Raw genomic sequence first — 19,820 nt, forward strand, 5'->3', positions numbered from 1 at the left:
GTTTATTGTTAATCCATATAGTGTTTAGAATCAAAGCGAAGGATATGCAGAACTAATTGATCTTCCATGTTTGTGAATTTTCCTGTTTGTCCGATATCAATAAAAATTAAAATATACTAAAGTTTAATTAAAATTGGTTCATTGGAAGATGAGTAGTTCCATACATGCAGGCAGACACACAGAGAGAACAACAAATAGACGGACAAAGTGGCACTAAGAAACTCTATGAAGGATTGCAACTTTCCTAAGATCAGAAACGCAAATATTTTGATAGAGATAGCCCCCCAGGTCGTCTAAGAAAGACCAAATCAGCGGGAACTCGACACATAACGAGAACTCTCCAAAACATAGGCCCTAATGTCGAAATCTTCCTGAGATAGGCTACATCTTCATTGAAAAGATCACAGCACATCCGAAGTAAAGATAGCTGTTTGAGGGTAATCATTTCGGCGCCTTTACTAACCTGAAAAATGTATATGCAATAATTTGTGCATCTACTGAGATCACGCACATTCAATCAAAGGACAATAAACTAAAGATGGAGGCCCTATATTATTATTTCATGACTGAAAAGGAAAGTATAACTCACATTTATTGTGTTTATTGCCTTCTATGAACGTAAAACACAAGTTGAAGCCACGAGATTCACTTACACGGGCATTACAAACACAGTCAACACAAATACCATATAGGCTAGTTCGAACTTTTTTCACTAGGAATAGTGCTCGCAATGGCTACTTTTCTTAAAAGTATCGATATCTTCCAAAACGACCCTTACGTACCACTTTTTATCTGAGTAATTATTGATCCTCCACCTTAGCTGTGTGATTTAGAGTCCTCATGGAAATGAGATTTTCTCGTGAGATTTCGGCCAGTGTATGGAACCGGTGTCCACACTGCATCGTAAAGAATTTGGGAAGCTACAGTGAATAGCAAAATCCGGTTTCGCATGCCAGCTATAACGGCTGAGAATCATCATGCTAACTGCACGTTACTCCCGTACCGGTTGGATGATCGTTCACCTCTGCTGAGTCATGTGAACTTGAGGTCAGCAGTTGGCTGGTATTCCTTGAACCTTCATGGGTTATCGCGCAACTGATTTATGTATAATAATAAGCTTATTACTATGACTATCTAATACTGATTATCTAGATAGGAAGTTCGTATAAAAACATTAGTCTACATTTCAGTTGAGTACAGAGAGGACTATAGATGTCACCCGCGCCCCGCCCTGTTCCCGCTCGCGACAGACGATACGCATTTCACAAACAACGCATAAGTTAGTGGCATTCTGTGGAGTTGTGTACAGTCGTGAATAGTTTGAAAAATATTGTTAATTTATATTAATACTTTAGGTTCTGAACAAAGTGAGCTATTCTGTTAGTATATTGTATTATTTACATAATATTAATAATATGCATGATTCCAAAAAATTAACTCATCTGTTATTAAATAATTATGCAAACAGGAGTGTGTGACACGTTTATTTTTTCCCCGGATTATTCTTCGTTAAACGTCGACGTTTCGTGCTGCTATGCATTCGGTTGCGTTACAGTCCAAGCTCAACATACGAATTACGATACGAACTTCCTAGCTGTCATTGCAATAGCCTACAAATGAAAAATTTTCTTGAAAACAATTATGGGTTTAATATTGTGTGTCACATACGAGATACAAAGTTGTTGTTCACCCGATGATAGTAAGAAATATTGTATCATATTTCATATTTGCTTCAGTAACTTCTTGTGACGTAGAACGAATATTTTCAGAGTATTCTATAAACATTGTTTTTATTTTTTTCTGAAGATAAAAGGAGTATTTCTTTTGATAAAATGAAAATGTTCATTGTTATTTGTTATAATGATGCTAGATTCATAATTGCATACTTTGTATGTTACTTTGATATGTATGGGTAAAATATTTTAGATTAGGAGTTACGAAGTTTACTTACTTACTTACTGGCTTTTAAGGAACCCGGAGGTTCATTGCCGCTCTCACATAAGCCGCCATTGGTCCCTATCCTGAGCAAGATTAATCCAGTCTCTCCCATCATATCCCACCTCCCTCAAATCCATTTTAATATTATCTTCCAATCTACGTCTCGGCCTCCCCAAAAGTCTTTTTCCCTTCGGTCTCCCAACTAACACCCTATACCTATGCATTTCTGGATTCGCCCATACGTGCTACATGCCCTGCCCATCTCAAACGTCTAGATTTAATGTTCCTAATTATGCCAGGTGAAGAATACAATGCATGCAGTTCTGTGCTGTGTAACTTTCTCCATTCTGCTGTAACTTCATCCCTCTTAGCCCCAAATATTTTCCTAAGCACCTTATTCTCAAACACTCTTAACCTATGTTCCTCTCTCAAAATGAGAGTCCAAGTTTCACAACTATAAAGAACAACCGGTAATATAATTGTTTCATAAATCCTAACTTTCAGATTTTTTGACAACAGAGTTACGAAGTTTACAATTGAGGACCGTTTTTGCAAAACTTGCTAACTGAAAAAACTAAATTTTACAGGAGACACAAAAACCTAAATGGAGACAAGTAGGTTATAGGTGCAACCATCACACCTTTGACACACTACAATGAAGAGAAATAATGCAATTTTACTAAGATAACTTTAACATCGTGTAGAGGCCTGCTTTATGTTAACGAATCCACCAAAATATCAATTTTGCAAATTTTGCAGCTAGCAAGTGTTGCAAACACGGCCCTCAATTACAAATTATTGTTTTTTTTTATGTTAATCGTTTGTTATTTTCTAGATCTAAGGCCATGGATGATTGGAGCACATATTTGGTTACCACCCGGCTGTACTACATGTTTGTCGTTCTGGTTCATTGACATTGAAAGCTGCGCTACTAGACTTTTCATTCAATAGAGATATAGCCTAGTCCAAGCTCATACAACTTAACAGTTTTGACACCAACTTCCTAGCTCTGCTGATTATACTTTTGTCCTGTTATCAGTAGACCTTACAGCAATGTAGGCCTAGGTGATGAAAATCTACATATCGATTAACCTCAAGTTGCGGTAGGTCTAGGCCTACTTAGGCTTACACACAAAGGCTAGACTTAGGCTATCTTTTTTTATAATCTGTGAAGTTATACAACGACGCTTTATCAACTTACTTTATACAGTCGGAGAAATAGGAAATTGTGTTTTTGAAGAGATAAGTTCGAAAATTCGTCATGGGATTACCTGACATTTGCCTTACAGTAGGGGAAAAGCTGAGAAAATTTCAGCCAGGTAATTAGTTCAAGGAGGATATGAACCTACGTCCAAGCGCACCTTGGGGACATGAATGCTTCTCTGCACTTGTGAGATGTGTCAGTGGCTTAAGCTAATCTTAAATTGTGTAACTGATTCATGTGCGCACTATGAGAGCTAACATGTTAGTAAGTAGAGTTATCGATTTTAAATAGTCTCTACGAGTCAAGATAATAAAATAGACTTAGCTGTAGGTAACAGTTTTCTGAACCGTATATTCTTCAGACATATGGTTCATATCCGCACATCGTCTTCTTCATTTTCCTAGTCTGTCAAGGACTAGGCTCATATCTAGGCCTATTGAAGTCCCTCACTGTTTATTTCATTATAGACTACTGTATGAAATTTTAACAGGCGCAGACGACGACCTAGCCCTTGAGGAAGAGAGAAAGCGAGGAAGAGAAAGAGAAAGTATTGTAGGCCGATTTGGAATAAAACACCATTTTGCGTCATTTCTAAACAGTCTCGTGTAATACCTGGAATAAAAAATTCATTTCATCTGAGTAGTTTCGGAATTGATTAACTCGTGGATATTCAATATGAACAAAATTCGCCGAATCGTCAGAAAAATTGGCTATAGCCTAAGCATAAGTGTTCAGACAGACAATGGAAAATACCCAAGCAAATTTTGGGCATACGTTAATGGAATCTATTTTACGATAAAGTGTTATTTAAAGATTTTCTAATGTAGGCTATATTAATATTGTATATAAAGAACTTAGCGGATAAAATCAGTGTACGTGTAGGCCTATATAGAATTTTAGTGTATCAGATATATGTGTATAAAGAACTTCAAGGGATCGACATAGTGTATCGTGAACTTCAGCGTACACAGTAACTCAACGTATCAGTTCAGTGCAAATAGAAAACCAGCATATTAATTCAGTGTATACAGAACTTCCGTGTCACTATTCATTGTATAGACTATAGCACTTAATTAGCCTAAGCATTCCTAGATGTTTTAGCGATTCTCTGTAATGGTGTTAGTTATTTTATGTATTGTTTCTTTCTAAACTTGCATACTCATAGCCTATAGGTTTAGTTTAGTTCACTAGCATGTAGTCTATATAGTACTTAGGCTATAAATTGCTATGTCTTAAACTTAAACTCTAACGTATCTTCGGGTGAAATAGGGTTCCCCATGCTGGATATAACTTAGGTACAAAAATACAATAATAAGTTAATTGATGTTAAAAACGTGCAGCCTATTTCAATGAAGCCTTAGAGTTTAATTTTTCAGCATCGCAGTCCATTTCCACGCCGATAAGTTTAATCTTGACATTCGTTACAACATCTCCGCAAATTTTCGCTGGCTAAACATCATTTATGCGTCCATACGACTAATTATACTGATCCTGTGTATCTTTTCGCTTTGTCTTATCAATGTCATAAAATTCAAATTTACTTAATTATAGACTAGTCCTAAAGTTAATTTAAATTATCAGCGAAATAATTGTTTAACTTTATAACTGATGAATAAATAAACACAAACAAGATACGAGGAAGATTTCCTATGAGTATTTCAGTTTTCACTGTCGTGCTCATTCCATCATTATTTCGTAGGCTATCATCTTGCTGTCTCCTAATTTAAAATGATCGGAAGTAAAAACTTAAATTTACAATGGAAATAAGCCTACTTACAACTTTATAGTTCGCAAAATTTATTTCATTATCTTTTTATAGGCTATAATTTCTTGAGAGTTTCAATTTTTATCTTATTTTCTACATTATTTCAACATTTGAGGGCAATGAGACACAGGGGTTATAGACCCAGCATTACAATCTTATGAATAATAGTAGCCTATAGGCTAAGCCTAACGTTCAATACGAATATAGATTCCTTATCACTAAGCTGAATAGCCTAAATGTTGGAAATTTATCAGACTGTTTGACAGGTTGGGATAATTTCCACAGTAGGCTGTCAGCTAGAAATATTGACTATATGTTTGTTTTCTTATTGTTTACGCTTTCTGGGATTAAATCTGGCCTGACTTTAATGCAAGACTTCCTAAAGACAGTGACAGTGTTTCACTCTAGTGGATGGTTTAAAGAGGGAAAATATGATGAACTCTCCTTGCATTAGCCGGCGTCTTCAAGATTCCGTAATACTAACCACTGCGTGTTCAGTTTTCTCCAAACTTTAGCCACACAAATGAATAAGTACTATTATTGTCGTAAACGTCGTCGCCATCATCATCATCTACTTCAAGATAGGTCTATAATGGCAAGAAATCTTCCAGGTTATTTTCATTGATCCACGTCTGTGTGACACCAGCTGAGACAATGAAGAACACACAGAAGACAAGGGATAAACACGTAATTCGTTTGGGAGGGCGCTAAATATCCTCTTTCGATTGCTGGATATTGATCCCGAATTCAACGATTATGTAGCCTATTTGTTCTAACTTACAGCGTGAACGACATTGTTGTACTCTCATTTTGTAACTTAGCCGGTTTTCGCTTTTTTGATCGCAGATTAGCGGTGAGATTTTAGGGTCCAATCTTCTTTGAAATTTTGTGACAAGATGTTGTCTTGAAGCTAGCTAGTTAACAAGCTGATGTGCATCGTTTGGAGTCACTTCATGACCGAATTCTTGTATTTAATGACACAGTCTAATAAAAATTAATCCGAAAATAATAATTAGCATGTGAAAACCTTTCGCAAAGAATCTCAAGTCAGCTAACATAGAGAAACACTGCGCCCAGGAACAAACCTCTAATTATAGCAAATCTCGACGTCGAGATTCAAAGGGTTTGGAAGGAACAACCTCAACGATAGACTTATTTTTCTCATAACAGGGTAAAAGTATCCCTCTTACACGCCATGAAAGAGCATGGGTGGCATGGAGGTAAAGCTTCATGGTTTCATGACATCGGCACTAGAATGCGTGGTGTGGCCGGAACCACGCTCTGACCGTCTTTGCCCCCGGGAAACATACGGCAGGTTACTCAATTCGACAGTAGGTTCCAGTTTTTTTTGTTCAATATTTTATTCCATTTCTTTAGCGTAGGTATCCTACCGTCGCGTCTTATCGGGTGCATCTTAAGCTCGGACACTCGGAGGACTCCCGCTAAGTGGGCACGATACCATGCCAGGGGCCTATATGCCAGGCTACATAAGAAGTAACATGACATCACAAACAAATATGAAGGATCAGACCCCCATGACAGAGACTGCAACTTAACTCGTTGAAGTCAACCCCAAGTTATCTGTCGTTCCATCTTGTGTATTTATGCTCTAATCATATCCTAAATAGGCTACTCGACCTCAGATCACCGGTACATTAAGTAGGCCTATATCTCATCATAACACTTCCCGATATTCTTCATCATTCACCGTTTCAATTTCTCGTCATCGGAACTCCCTACCTCATATCTTGAAGGGCTGTCAGACATTTACTAATTTCAAAACCCGATTGTGAAATAGACTGCTTAGACTGTGAGCTTTCCTAAAACACATTTTTTTCTAATTTATGATTTTTACTTTTCCTATATAAATTTTCTTTATTATTTTAATAATTACTTCCATTCACATTGCTGTAATTGTTTGATCCTTAGAATTACATGTAACTAAACTTGTTTTCATTTTGCTCATATTATTTTTGTCATTATTATTATTATGATTATTATTATTATTATTATTATTATTATTATTATTATTATTATTATTAATTGTACCTATATTCTTCCTGTATTTATGTCATTTTCATTTATATTTGCTATTGTTCTTATAGTCTACTGGTTGAGTGGAAGAGAAGGCTTTATGACCTTAACTACCTTAACTCTGCCAGTAGAAATACTGTAAATCCACCAAATAAAGAAATAAAATTCCACGTAATATCCCGATTTTTATTTCTTTTGGTGATCTAGGCCTATTTGAAATAAATCTATAAGCCTAACATTTAAACAAAACAAATATCACCAGTAAATAACTAATTACTGTGTTTTATTTAACAACAATTACCATATTATATTCATTTCTTGTTTCTGTCTAAAGGAAAGAAGACTCTACTAGGACTATAGGCATATAATTTTAGGCATCATAGGCTAATTTTTTGGGTAGAATTGTAACGCATTTAACCAAAATTTACACGAAAAGAACCTAAAAGTATTTAACAGGAAAGACTGAGCAGAAGTAGACCTATCTGCTGTCATTACGCATGTTTTCTGAATGTAGGCCTATGTTAAGGAGTAGTTGCAATGAAAGAGAAGGGGGAGGGTGGGCAGTATGCGCTATGAAATATTCACGCACTTGAGGACTTGGAGCCAAACAAAGCGGCAATGCGGTTAGCGTTTGAGAAATGGCATGTGGATTAGTGCTAGCGTTATTTTAACGCCGATTCTGTGTAACGCAGGCGACTCCCCTGCATAACCAAATTGCCGCCATTCAACCCTCGTGACAGCACGCCATGATCGTGGGGCAGATAAGGGTGCTCAAGGGGAGAATAGGGTGCATGAAGAGATTTGTCATTTCCTGAACTTAGGAAATGCGTCTCACGGTAAATGCACTCTTTTCCTTCTTATCGTTACTGAAAACAAAAACAAAGCTGTTCTTGTACAGTACAAGCTACAAGCTGAGTGCCGGTAAGGAAGCTTGGCATTCTCCACGACGACAACGGAAAACAGCAGAAATGTAAATGTGGAGGAGGAGCATGACCGCGCTTCGGCTTATCTCAATTATTCTCCACACAATCTGCTGACCTGCGAGGTTACTGACTTGCCAGCTGTTTCTTGTGATCCTTAACAAAACCGCTACGAGCTTAATCACGGAGTCTTGTGGTCAGTGTTTTCTGATTGTAAGAGACGTCGAAACAATGGTGTACGGTTCTCGGTTCAATTTCGGCTGTTGTCTCAAAGTTATAATTTTGCTTATTAGCCTCAGGAAAATGCATGAATTTTGCTTAAAATATTTCAGTATTCCCACTCTGAATTAACTGTGCAATTAAAATCTCTGGTAGGCCTAATAAGCCTATAGGTCTATGCTAAATGTCTACGTAAATATATACAGTCTTATTATCATTATCACCCCAAAACTATAAAATTCATAGTTTAAGTTATTAAGTCAAATTGACCAGGTATTTTCACTTTGTCAAAGACTTTCCATTAGGCCTATAGCCTATGTCTTCATTCGGGTTGGTTTAACCTGTCGTTGATTTGAATGAGTTGGAAATTATTTCCTACCAGCTGTAAAGCAAAGATTGGCTTTGCATAATTACATAGAATTCTGTAATTGTTTAGGGTTCAGCTTTTATGTAGGCTATTTCATAGGAACACACGCAGCCTATATGTAAGCCTATTTACATAGATACAAATTAGCTATAGGCCTACAAGAGCTGTGGCAATCGAAACATCGGCCTTAGAGTTTGTTTACGATCACTCTGTGATCGGCCTCTTTGTCACATAGGCCTATTACTAATTTAAATTACAATTCAATTCAATTGTGCTGCTCCAGTTTATTGTTAGCAATACGCCTATTGGTAGCCTATCTAATGTATGATAGGCCTACCTGTGACGACAGTTATCATTTTCACTAAGCTTAGGCCTACTCATTATCTACAGTTTCCGACCATCTCACTTGTGTTAGTTCCTTTCTACTGTCCCGCATGTGTTAAACATTTTATTGCGGCAACAAGTTAACCTGCCTCGGACTGTACCTTGCGACACACCCTCTCACTGCAGCGCACGTTTCCCGAGTTCGACTCACCGTTGGAGCAGACGCTGGACGTCTCCCCTGGCAGACCGCTGTCCGTGCCGCTCTCGTGGCCGTCGCTGTCCTCGCCTCCTCGGCAGTGCAGGGACAGGTCCCTGGGGCCCTCGCTGCTGGACGCCGGCGAGCTACAAGGTGACCGCGGCCCTCCGGACGACAGGATGTCCGTTATCATGAATCGCGACCTCGTGGTCTGGTGGTGGTGATGCATCACATGGTGGTGATCGTCGAGGGGGGAGGTGTCCTGCTTGCCGCTGGTGATAGTCATATCGTCGACCGTCATTCCCCCCGCACCACCCCGTCCCGTGCTGGGCTCCAGCACGATCACCATCCGACACACGGCACTCACTCGCGCATCACCGGACCCGCGGGTTGGAGCAGATCGCACTTGGCTGGTACACTGCACTTCACGCGCTCGCCGTTGGTGCGCCGCTCACAGACTGAGCGCCCTGGCAGACGACCACCGCGCCTCTGGCGGCCATCTTGCGAGCCCGGCCCATCTCCAGGCTGAAGAGGCCAATCGCGCTGCGCGGCGCCGCGCCGGCCAATCGCGGGCCGTGCGCGACGGGGCGTGTCTAATTGATTTCTGTGACGTCACCGATGCGCCTAACCATTAAAGAATACGTTGTTGTTAAGGTGCCCCTCCCACCAACGCGCAATCACGGGGAAATCTCAGCCTGCTACCTATCACCATCTCAGCGTACATTGTTGTTATTATTATTATTATTATTATTATTATTATTATTATTATTATTATTATTAATACTGCTACAACCCAACCCTTAAGCATTACTGGCTGAGTAATTTATTGCATCCAACAACTACTTACTTCTGGTAGGTATTAGTAGAAAGGGAGCAAAGCTATCTCCTGCATTTTGTTCTCATCTTCGACGCCACCTAAAACTGACAGTGGCTGAACTCCAAGTCGAAATCACACATTTTCTCTCCACATCGCTTGTTTTGCGGATCACAAATTTTTGTGCTGGGTTGTTTAAGTACAGTAGTTACAAGTAGGCTAGAATGTGAAGTTCTTTTTTGCTGAAAATATTTTCATTATAAAATCAGTGGATCGGGACGTAAGGATATTGGTTAGGACTTACCTATGGTTAGGACTTAGGGCCTACCTATTACAATTATTTGAGAGTGTAAATATTGATTTTTCTGTTTAATATTCTTTATTATTGTTAGTAGTAATAGTAGTAGTAGTAGTAGTAGTAGTAGTAGTAGTAGTAGTAGTAGTAGTATTAGTAAGGTAACCGGGAGTAGTAAGGCCCACCTAAGGAATAAAACGTTCTTTCTTTGAAATGGAGACATTTAGCAATTTTTAAATAATGGAATAGCATACTTTTATAGTTATGCTATAATATTTTACTTTAAATAAATATTCAAACAGGCACATAAATGCTGTGAGCAATGAAAATTAACATCATGTCACTGGGCCTTATATCCTACTGTGACAGATAATAAGGCCCACAATAAAAAATATAAGTATTGAACACAATTTGGGCATACAAAGTCTTCAGTTTTTTCCTCAGTGAGACCTACACATTCATCGTGCACCCAACATTCACAAGAGACACACACATGTATATCTACAACAATTCTCTTCGCAGACAGAACACATCCGCGTCCCCTGGATGTTTACAAATCCTGAAGTTGATGGTTCATCCAATGCTCTTTCTGCATTAGGAATTATCAGTCTTTCGTTTGCTTCATTTCTTGCAAAAAAGATTGTGCTTCAGATTTTGAACTTTATAGTTCAGGGACTTCTGTATGAACTTGTGGGCGTTTCCACTTATTTATTTCAGGGGCATTATTTCCTGCTCTGTTACTTCGCGCCAATTTTAATTTATGGAGTGCTCATATGCTCATTAGCGAGAGTTTCACGGTAGCCCCAAACTTCTTAATGTTGACACAATAACGTGCATTTAATACGTATTATATTAATAACACGCAGTAAAACGATTAAATATCAACTTAAATTTTGCACAATTTTATAATGAATGCAGAAATAATCACACATAACTTGTTGCCACCAATCAGCTACAAACAAGAACGATAGGCTAATCTAATTTCTTTATACGTCACTCGAATGCAAGAAGAAATTGGTCGTAAGATCTGTTACTCTCTTTTGAAAAAATGTATAACTAATAGCAAAACTAGGTAGTGGGCCGGCCTTAATATCCCCAAGTACCTTAGTAGTAGTAGTAGCAGCCTAGTAGTAGTAGTAGTAGTAGTAGTAGTAGTAATAGTAGTAGTAGTAGTGGTGGTAGTAGTAGTAGTAGTAGTAGTAGTAGTAGTAGTAGTATAGTTGTAATGATGGAGGAGGTGGTGATATTACAATAGATTCCCTTCTCGGTGAGGCCTACGCGGCAAAGGTATAAAGGATTCTGTAGACTGTAAGGAAGTTCGAAGGTAGACCGGACGAGAATCTGTAGCGCGAGGTGCCTTAGGGCATGCACACCATCCATTTCGAGTGATATAATGGGCCCACGCAAGCGGCCTATGGGAGAGAGCAGTCCCCAAACCGTGCCCTTCCCATCAAGAGAGACTAATAGTAAATAGATAGACCCCCTACCATTTTCTTTAATGAAAATGATTGGTCTCAAACAATCTGCTCTCAGTTTTTCTCCAGCTTACTCCTACAGTGCTGAAAAACCGCACACGGACGTATGAAAAGGGGTCAGCAGACATTGGTTAAAGTCCTTCATGAGGTCCTTAGTAGGCCTATTAGAGGAACTCATTTCAAGTATAGTTATGCAATTGTTGTTTAATGCTTTTTAATGTAAGTTAATATATGTCAGATTGTGTGACGTAAGCCTAAGCATTATTTCTATAGATGTCTCTTTATTCTAGGTAGACCTAGACTTAAAAGAATAAAAAGTATTCACATTATCAAACATCAATTTCGAGATTTTCACTAAAATAGTTTACGTAGGCCTTCATGTAAGCTATTCGTGATCTCTGATAGCGAGGACGTGATACCACAGTCTAGTACTCACAGTCACGAAGCTTGAGTTTATGAGGGTAGACCTACTAGAAACAATAGACTGTGCAGGTCTATTTCGCACTGTCTATAATGAGGCGATAGTAGCGATCCTAGTGGTTAGCAACTATCTATGGATGCATATTTACTACGTATTGAGCTTCGAGACTGTATATACTAGACTGTGGTGGTACTTGGGCGTTCTGTCTGCCTGTATGGGCTACTGCACTTCCTCGTAAAGCAGAGCTACAGTAACTGCGATGATGGGCCATTCAATAAAACACTGCGACCTATTTCAAGGCAACATCCCTACAAATGCTGCAAATCCTCATCCCGAGTAGGAATGCAGCACACCATAGCGACTCCTTGTACTGACCCAGGCGCGTTTACACATGCAAAAACTCTTCCGTTACCGCAATCATTTGCCGGCGTCATCCGTACGTAAAGCCAAGTGTTGTTAGTTACGGACGTACAAACGAAAGAAACTAAGATATCAGGAAGAAACGGACATTAGCGTACAGTAGCCTACACCCACTGCGAAGTGCAGATAAAATAGCCTACATGCTGTAATTTTAAGTAGACCTAAGTAGTGTTATCTGGAGTATTAACAATAGGTTAACCTAATTAAGGCTGGTTCACAATAAGCCGGAAACGGAAACTACAACGAGAACGAGAACGGAAATATTGTTAAAATAAATGTAGGCCTATTAAAATAACTTACATCCGTTCTCGTTCTCGTTGTAGTTTCCGTTCCCGGTTTATTATGAACTAGCCTTTACAAAGAAGAATGTGAGTGAAAGGAATAGAATAGTTAGTCTGTCCAATAAAAAAATTAGTGGTGGATTGAAGTGTCAGAGTCTTCGCTATCCATGAAGTTAGAAAAGAAAATAAGCTTAATATGTGAAAGAATAAGTAAATAGATAAAGCAATAGACCTATCTTTTCTGAAATAAAAAAAATCAGTGGTGTTTTCTACTGCTTAGGCCTATAGCTTAAATGTTAGGTTGGAGCAGTTATTAATTTTTCGTAAAGTATGGGTGTAGCTTAGACAGTAGGAAGTAATCTACAATGTAGCAAGATAAGATTTTAAAAGTATTTTGGGAATTGTGGCAGTTTCACCAAGCTTCTATTCAAATGTAGTTTTTACAGAAGAGCATTACAATATTTAAAGTGTTAATAAAACCTTGCGTTTCATCAACCACAACGTTGAGAAATTTAATGAACATTAATAACGCTTCAATAGGCTAAAGAAAAATAAGTTAAGCATGATAACTGACTTTGTCATACTTATCTAGTATTGGATCGTATTGTTATATTTGTGACGCAACGAGAAGAAAGTAGCTTACATTATGATTACTGCTTTCTTGACTGTGACTGTGCAGTAAAAGAATTATAGGCCTACAGATCGAGATGGCATGCATAATATGGAGCCAGATTTGAAAAGAGTCCGTGGCTATAATTTCGCAAGCACAGAAAATACAAGATAGGCCTATACGTAGACGTAAATAAGCCTACTTGAACATTAGGCTATAGAAAACAAGAAAACTAACGGTATTTTAGTACGGGCGAAATAAAAAACTTTGGAGAGACAGACAAGCGACTAGGCCACTAATTAATTTACGAACGTTATGCAAAGAACTGCAAAGAACTTAAATCTTTTTACGACAACTATAGGCCTAATGACAATCAATAGAAAACTACGCAGGAGACAAAATTTAACTTCACTGAACAGAAGGAATTTCTTGTAAGTTAACTAGACATGATTGTAGGTTTAATAACAGATTTCTGGAATTATTAAAGGACCACAAGCAAGAGCTGAAGAATCTTAAGAATTGAGATGCTTCACTTCATCATGATAAGTTTAATATTAATTTTATTTCAATTTATCTTAGGCCTAAACAATATAAAACAGTTGCGGATGAAATTAGATGCTTATAAAGTGTGTAGCCCTACTATGTTGGCTAGTTGTAATTTCAGCTGACCGTTAAATCAATTATCATAGAGCCCAGAAGTTCAGGTGTTTATTTTGGTTAAAGTAGGCAGGCAAATAGGCATTTAAAATTCAAGAAATAGACAGTAAAACAATAGAAATAGGCATTTAAAAATTAAGAACCTTACGTAGTAAAATCATCAAAATAGCAATTTAATACACCTTTGTATCACATTATTACTTAGACCATACACCATACATGCCACAACAAGATATCTTTTTCAAGTTCTCAACTGTCATAGTCAGCCGTTTCTCAGAGAGAATGTTTTTCGTATTGAGAAAGATCGTTCTACTTCTACTGAAGTGATTGGAGCTTAGTCAAAACAAAGGCCTACTATTGTGGATGGACTCATATCGGTAGACCTATCAATAGAACTTCCACTCTTCAGAACATCATGAATAGTCTAAATGCTTATTTAAGTTTTTTCTATCTCCATTAGTAGGCCTACTCATCACATGTTTACACTTTTCACAAACAGTCAACCTTTGGCTCCCGGTGCTTCCAGAAACTGGCTTACAGGATCTTCGATTATCGCCATGGATGACACCGGAGTATCACCTTTTTTCTCCAACTTCGTAATTGCTTCCGATAAAATACAATAATGTGTTGCTATAAAAGCGAGATCACTGCTGATTTCATTTTGACACAGGAGTTTCTTCACCTCTCGAAATGAAAGAGTTCGTCTCCTGATTCAGCGTCGATCTCAGCCGGCTGGTCGGTTGGCGTAACATCATAAATAATTTAAATATGTTTATGTAGAGACAGATTCTCAGTAGAGGTTCGCGTAACGAGAAAATATCGTTTAATTTGTGTGACATCTTAATTTATGAAATAAAAATGAAATTATTCTTTATTTGTAAGCTTATATTTAATATAGGTAGACTACTGTATTATTACAATTCGTACATTTTATTGTCTTTATACTGATTCATTTTAATAAGTGTAATATAAATATCCATAACAAAGCAAATAAGATAAAATAAGGCATTAAACCTTAAAATAGGCAACGGAAGTAAAATAGCAAAAAAAAAAAAAAAAAAAAAAAGGCCAAATAAAAACTGACCATACCGTTCCCAGTTGTGCAGAAACATAATTAACTGTCTTCAACTCATCTCTATACATATCCAGTTAAAAAAGATATTTTTCCAAATTTCAGGGTTCTAATTCTAACCTACGAGTAGGGACAATAAAAAATATTACTGAACTATAGTAGCGCTAAATATAAATATAATGGTTTGCATATATTTAAGAAGTCATAGTGAATTGGAACAATGTTAAAACAAAAATAGAGTTATGTAGTCCTGCTTGTTTTATAGTTTAACTTAACTAAACAAATGTTAAGTAGGCTTACAAGTAATTAAAAAGAAAATAATAAGAAATGGGGCTACGAAGAGTGCTCTTTAAGATAACCTATGTCTTCTATTATTAGACCTATCTCATTAGCCTAATTTCATCTTATAATTAGCAAAAACATTCTTATGTAGGCCTACACATAAAAATAAAGAAAAAACATTTTCCCTATGCCAGTTTAACACTAGCTTCTAGAATTTTGAGTAGGCCTAGGCCTACAACGGTCTTCGTAAGGCGACGGTAGCTTTCATGAAAAATCTGAATCTTCTGAAATATGATTAACTCATTTCTCAAATAAATTGAAGTTATTACGTCCATTCCACTCTCGATTTTCTAGAAACTCCAAATGTAACAATCCTGCATCGTATCCTTGAACTACTTCGTCCTGTAGATTTGAAGGATTGGTAAGATTTCAGTAAGTGGGCTATACAGGGTTGTTTCCGATCTCTGATAACGAATTTGAATGTCATCATGTGCGTCAGGAGTCACACGACAGCTAAACTGTGGCGCGAGGTGACAGACCAGTAGTGAGTGATCTCATAGTCAGAGTGCACGGCGACTCACAGCAGAAATTCCCAAGAAAATCGAGCCTTTTTGGGAGGGGTACATAACAACCCTTTCCGATGCCAAGTGCAGTTAAGTGAAAAAGGCATCTTTTGTGTACTTAATAAGATTGGTAAAGCTCGAATGGAATTAATTTGTATCATCTCGTGGGGTGCGGCGACTTGTGACGGGGGCTGTATTTGCTTGCTTTTTCCACTCTGGAATTAATCCCATCCGAGCTTTACCAGTCTTAGGCTATTAGGTACACACAAGATGCCTTTCTTGGAAATAACGAAACCACGTTTTTTGCAGGTTCCTATGATTTTCACGTAACTGTACTTGGCATCGGAAAGGGTTGTTATATGTATCTCTCCCAAAAAGGTTCGATTTTCTTGGGCATTGCTACTGTGATACACCGTGCACTTTGATTATGAAGTCACTCACTACTGGTCTGTCACCTCTCGCCGCAATTCAACTGTCGCATGTCGGTTTGATTCCTGACGCACATGACGTCATTCAAATTCATTGTCAGAGATCGGAAACAATACTGTTGACCAAATTTTCTCCAAATAAATTAACGAGAGCTTCAATTGTTCTTTCAAACTAACGGTGATTCATGAAACATAAAAATGACAAAGCGAACCAATAAAAAAATCTAAATAGTCGTTAAGGAAATAAAGAACATTGGTAAAACCGGCAGTAATGATTTGAGCATCTGTAAGTATTAATAAAATATAAATGGCATCATCTCTCTTTCGGTACGCCATGTCTCTCTGTGAAAAGAAATATGCCTACAAGGACCTGATATTACTAGGTGCATATTAAACATAGGCCTACTCGTAAATATAATTAATATTTAATCTGAATAAGCTACAAACAAATATTATACAAACAATTTTGATAAACGAAACAAACATTTCCATGGCCTATAATAGAAAACAACCATTAAGTTATTCCACCAGTATTACTGTTTAACGATTTAGTGAAACATTTATCTGATACCTTTTAATAAAATAGGCCGTTGCTATGTCCATATTTAATATGAATTTATCCCTTATATTCATGTTCCTGTTGTTAACCGCTACGCTGGTCTTGTGGCTAGAGAGTCGTAGCTTACTTATAATCCGCCAATGTCTGTTGACCCCTATTCATTACGCCAATGTGCGGTTTTTCAACACTGTAGGATTTTTTTTAGTCGCTGTAGCGACGACTGACTTCTGTAAACTCTTATCCATTCTATTCTCATAGGCCTAACAATAATAGGCCTATGGATATAAAGAATAACATGTTGTAATTAAATATTTAATATTAAATTAGTATAATAGGCATATTTATTTGTTAAGTTACAATAATTTTTGAAGAGGTCTTGGATAACATTTCGTATTATGCTTCTGCTTAGGCTAAATGGATTTGCTAAGCTTATAGGCTTATATCCGTGGATAAAATTTAGGCCTACTTCTATTCACATTATAAATAACTTAGGGCCATAAAATATTCTTTAAAATCTCTTGAGTGCAGATATGTAGGCCTATTAGGCCTACTTTCTTTTCTTGTGCCCAGCCCTATCTATACACTGGCCTGTATATTATATAATACCGATAGTCTGTTCTTGGACGGTGTTTTATTCATAATCCTATGCGGCACTTGTAGCCCTATAGCTACAATTAACTCATCGCGAGTGAGCTTAACGTGCAGTGAGGGACATAATTGTTGAGAGGGCAAAAATGTTTCAACATCTGTAGTGCAGTTCATACGAGCTGTAGTTTTGATTGCTTCGCAGCATAGATAGGTCTATGTAATATTTAAACAGAAAAGCGAAGCGAATATCTCATCAACATATAGACTTAACGGAAAACTTTATGCTTGGAGCATGCGCAGTGTGGCATTCTTTAACTTAAAAAAAAAAAAACTCGAGTCGCTAAACTACTATGTACCCACAATGTACAAATATCAGAATTCTTAATTCTAAAACACAAACAGTACTGCCAAAGTCTTCAGCAAAAATATCACAAAATAGAGATTCGATTTCAATCGCCTGCAATTATGAATTTATTGATTTAATAGCATGTATGGAGTGGAAATTAGGCTACGCTTTTATGACTTTGTTTCACCAAAATGTTTATTGGAAACTAACTGCTAAAATATAGGCTGGCCTACTTTAAATAATATTACTGTCAAAGCTCCAGATGTATTTTCACACAGTGTGGATCTAAGTTATCCTTTAAAGCGATTCCTTCATACTTTCTTTGAGATTTTTTAGTGAAATAAATCCTCTCAACAGGTTACTGGATTGAAATAAGCAAGTCCAGTGGTGGGGCTGCCAACTTTGACACAATTTGGATACAGCATTTCCTCTGCATCTGATGGAACGGTTTTACCTTCGTGACTCGGTCCCCAGAGCGTCGTTTGTTCCATAGCAGGTTGCACTATGAGCAGGTGAGTAAGTATTGGATAGGAGAGGTTGTAGATGAAATGCACTTTACTATCCTTTGCAACCCAACAATTTAATTATTTCTGATATGAAATAGCATATAAAAAGAAAAAGACCTCAATTAAAAAATCATTAAATTCAATAGACCAATTGGAACTATTAATAATATTTTTAAACCAATCATAGTATAGAAACACGCACACACTAGAATCTACAAAACATTAGCCAGACCTATAGGCCTGCTATGCTACGGCAGTGAGGCCTGGACGGTCCGCAGTATGGATATCCTACAAGGAATGACCGCGGCAGAAATGAAATTTATGAGACATACAGCAGGCTACTTCAGAATAGATCATAAAGAAACTCTGACCATGAAAGAACTACAAATTGAATCAATTATAGATTATATATAAAACTATAGAAAAAATTGGAAATCTCATGTAAGAAAAATGAACCGTACCAGAATACCTCGTCAGATTCTAAATTACCAACCAGCGGACAAGAGATCCTTAGGTCGACCCTTCAAAAGTTGGACAGAGTCTGTAACGGACCCCTAGGTTCAAAGCATGCAAGGATGATTATGATGATGATGATGATGATGATGATGATGATGACCTAAGTAGTCTATAGTTCAACGCAGTAGCCTACTGCAATGAATGTCGTCTGACTTGTGACAGTTGTGTCATGCTTTATAGCTACATTAAAACGTCCTTAATTAAGTAATTTAAATACCTAGGTGTAACAAACAGAGGAAATTTAAAGAAGACATGAAATATGAATTATGACAGAAGAACGCAAACGAAGAAAATAATTGGCAGAAATGAAATTCTAGAGAAGTATGGTCAGATTTACATTCCTAGACAAATAAGAATATTAAAGGAGAATTACAAATATTGGAATCAATAGAAAAACAGTAACTTATCAACAACACTAACTAGGGTCTAAACCAGGCATTTCCAACTACTGGCTTTGTGACGTCACACGTTTTTGCTTTGGAGCACTGTGAGAGGAGAAGCATAGCTAGAGACAGTCAAAATTCCTGTCTCGCGAAATCGCGAAAAACCTAAAAACCAAATAGGCCTAAACTTAGTTTAAAACATGGCTCCCATAAAAAAAATATCATATAATTAGGCTACACGTTTCAACTCGTGAAACACTCGCGAAAAATCGCAAAAATCCTATGAGTCGCGAAATTACCTTATTTTCTGTCGTTAATCGCGAAAAGATGCAATTTTTCGACAATATTAATAAATACATTATCTAAATTTGGAAATTTAGAAGTTCTGTTTGAAAAATACACAAGCTTTGGAATGGTGGCTCTAGATGGTGTGAGTTGAAATGGTTTGTAAACGGTTTGATACAACTGAAAGCAGTTTGAAACCTCTCTTCGATCAGGTGGCCATCCTTAAAGAATCTATCAGCTTATGTAGCAAGCAGTACATGCATACAGTGAACTGAAGGACATAGTTAAAAATAGTCCTGGACTTTCGGTGCGAGAAGGTTTGCTGTCGTTACGTGAAGATCACAGTGATTTA

General features: G+C 37.4%; 1 protein-coding gene across 1 annotated transcript in view; it reads right to left on the reverse strand.

The window, feature by feature from the left end:
• Positions 1–9,453, reverse strand: part of LOC138696191 (homeobox protein B-H1-like) — a 189,205-nt gene extending 179,752 nt beyond the window's left edge. The window contains exon 1 of the mRNA XM_069820817.1: positions 8,983–9,453. Within this exon, the coding sequence (XP_069676918.1) occupies positions 8,983–9,316 (334 nt within the window). The 5' untranslated portion in view covers positions 9,317–9,453. The remainder of the gene's footprint in view (positions 1–8,982) is intronic.
• Positions 9,454–19,820: the final 10,367 nt, after the last annotated feature.

Source organism: Periplaneta americana, chromosome 3 (assembly GCF_040183065.1).
Source record: "Periplaneta americana isolate PAMFEO1 chromosome 3, P.americana_PAMFEO1_priV1, whole genome shotgun sequence".
Lineage (NCBI taxonomy): Eukaryota > Metazoa > Arthropoda > Insecta > Blattodea > Blattidae > Periplaneta > Periplaneta americana.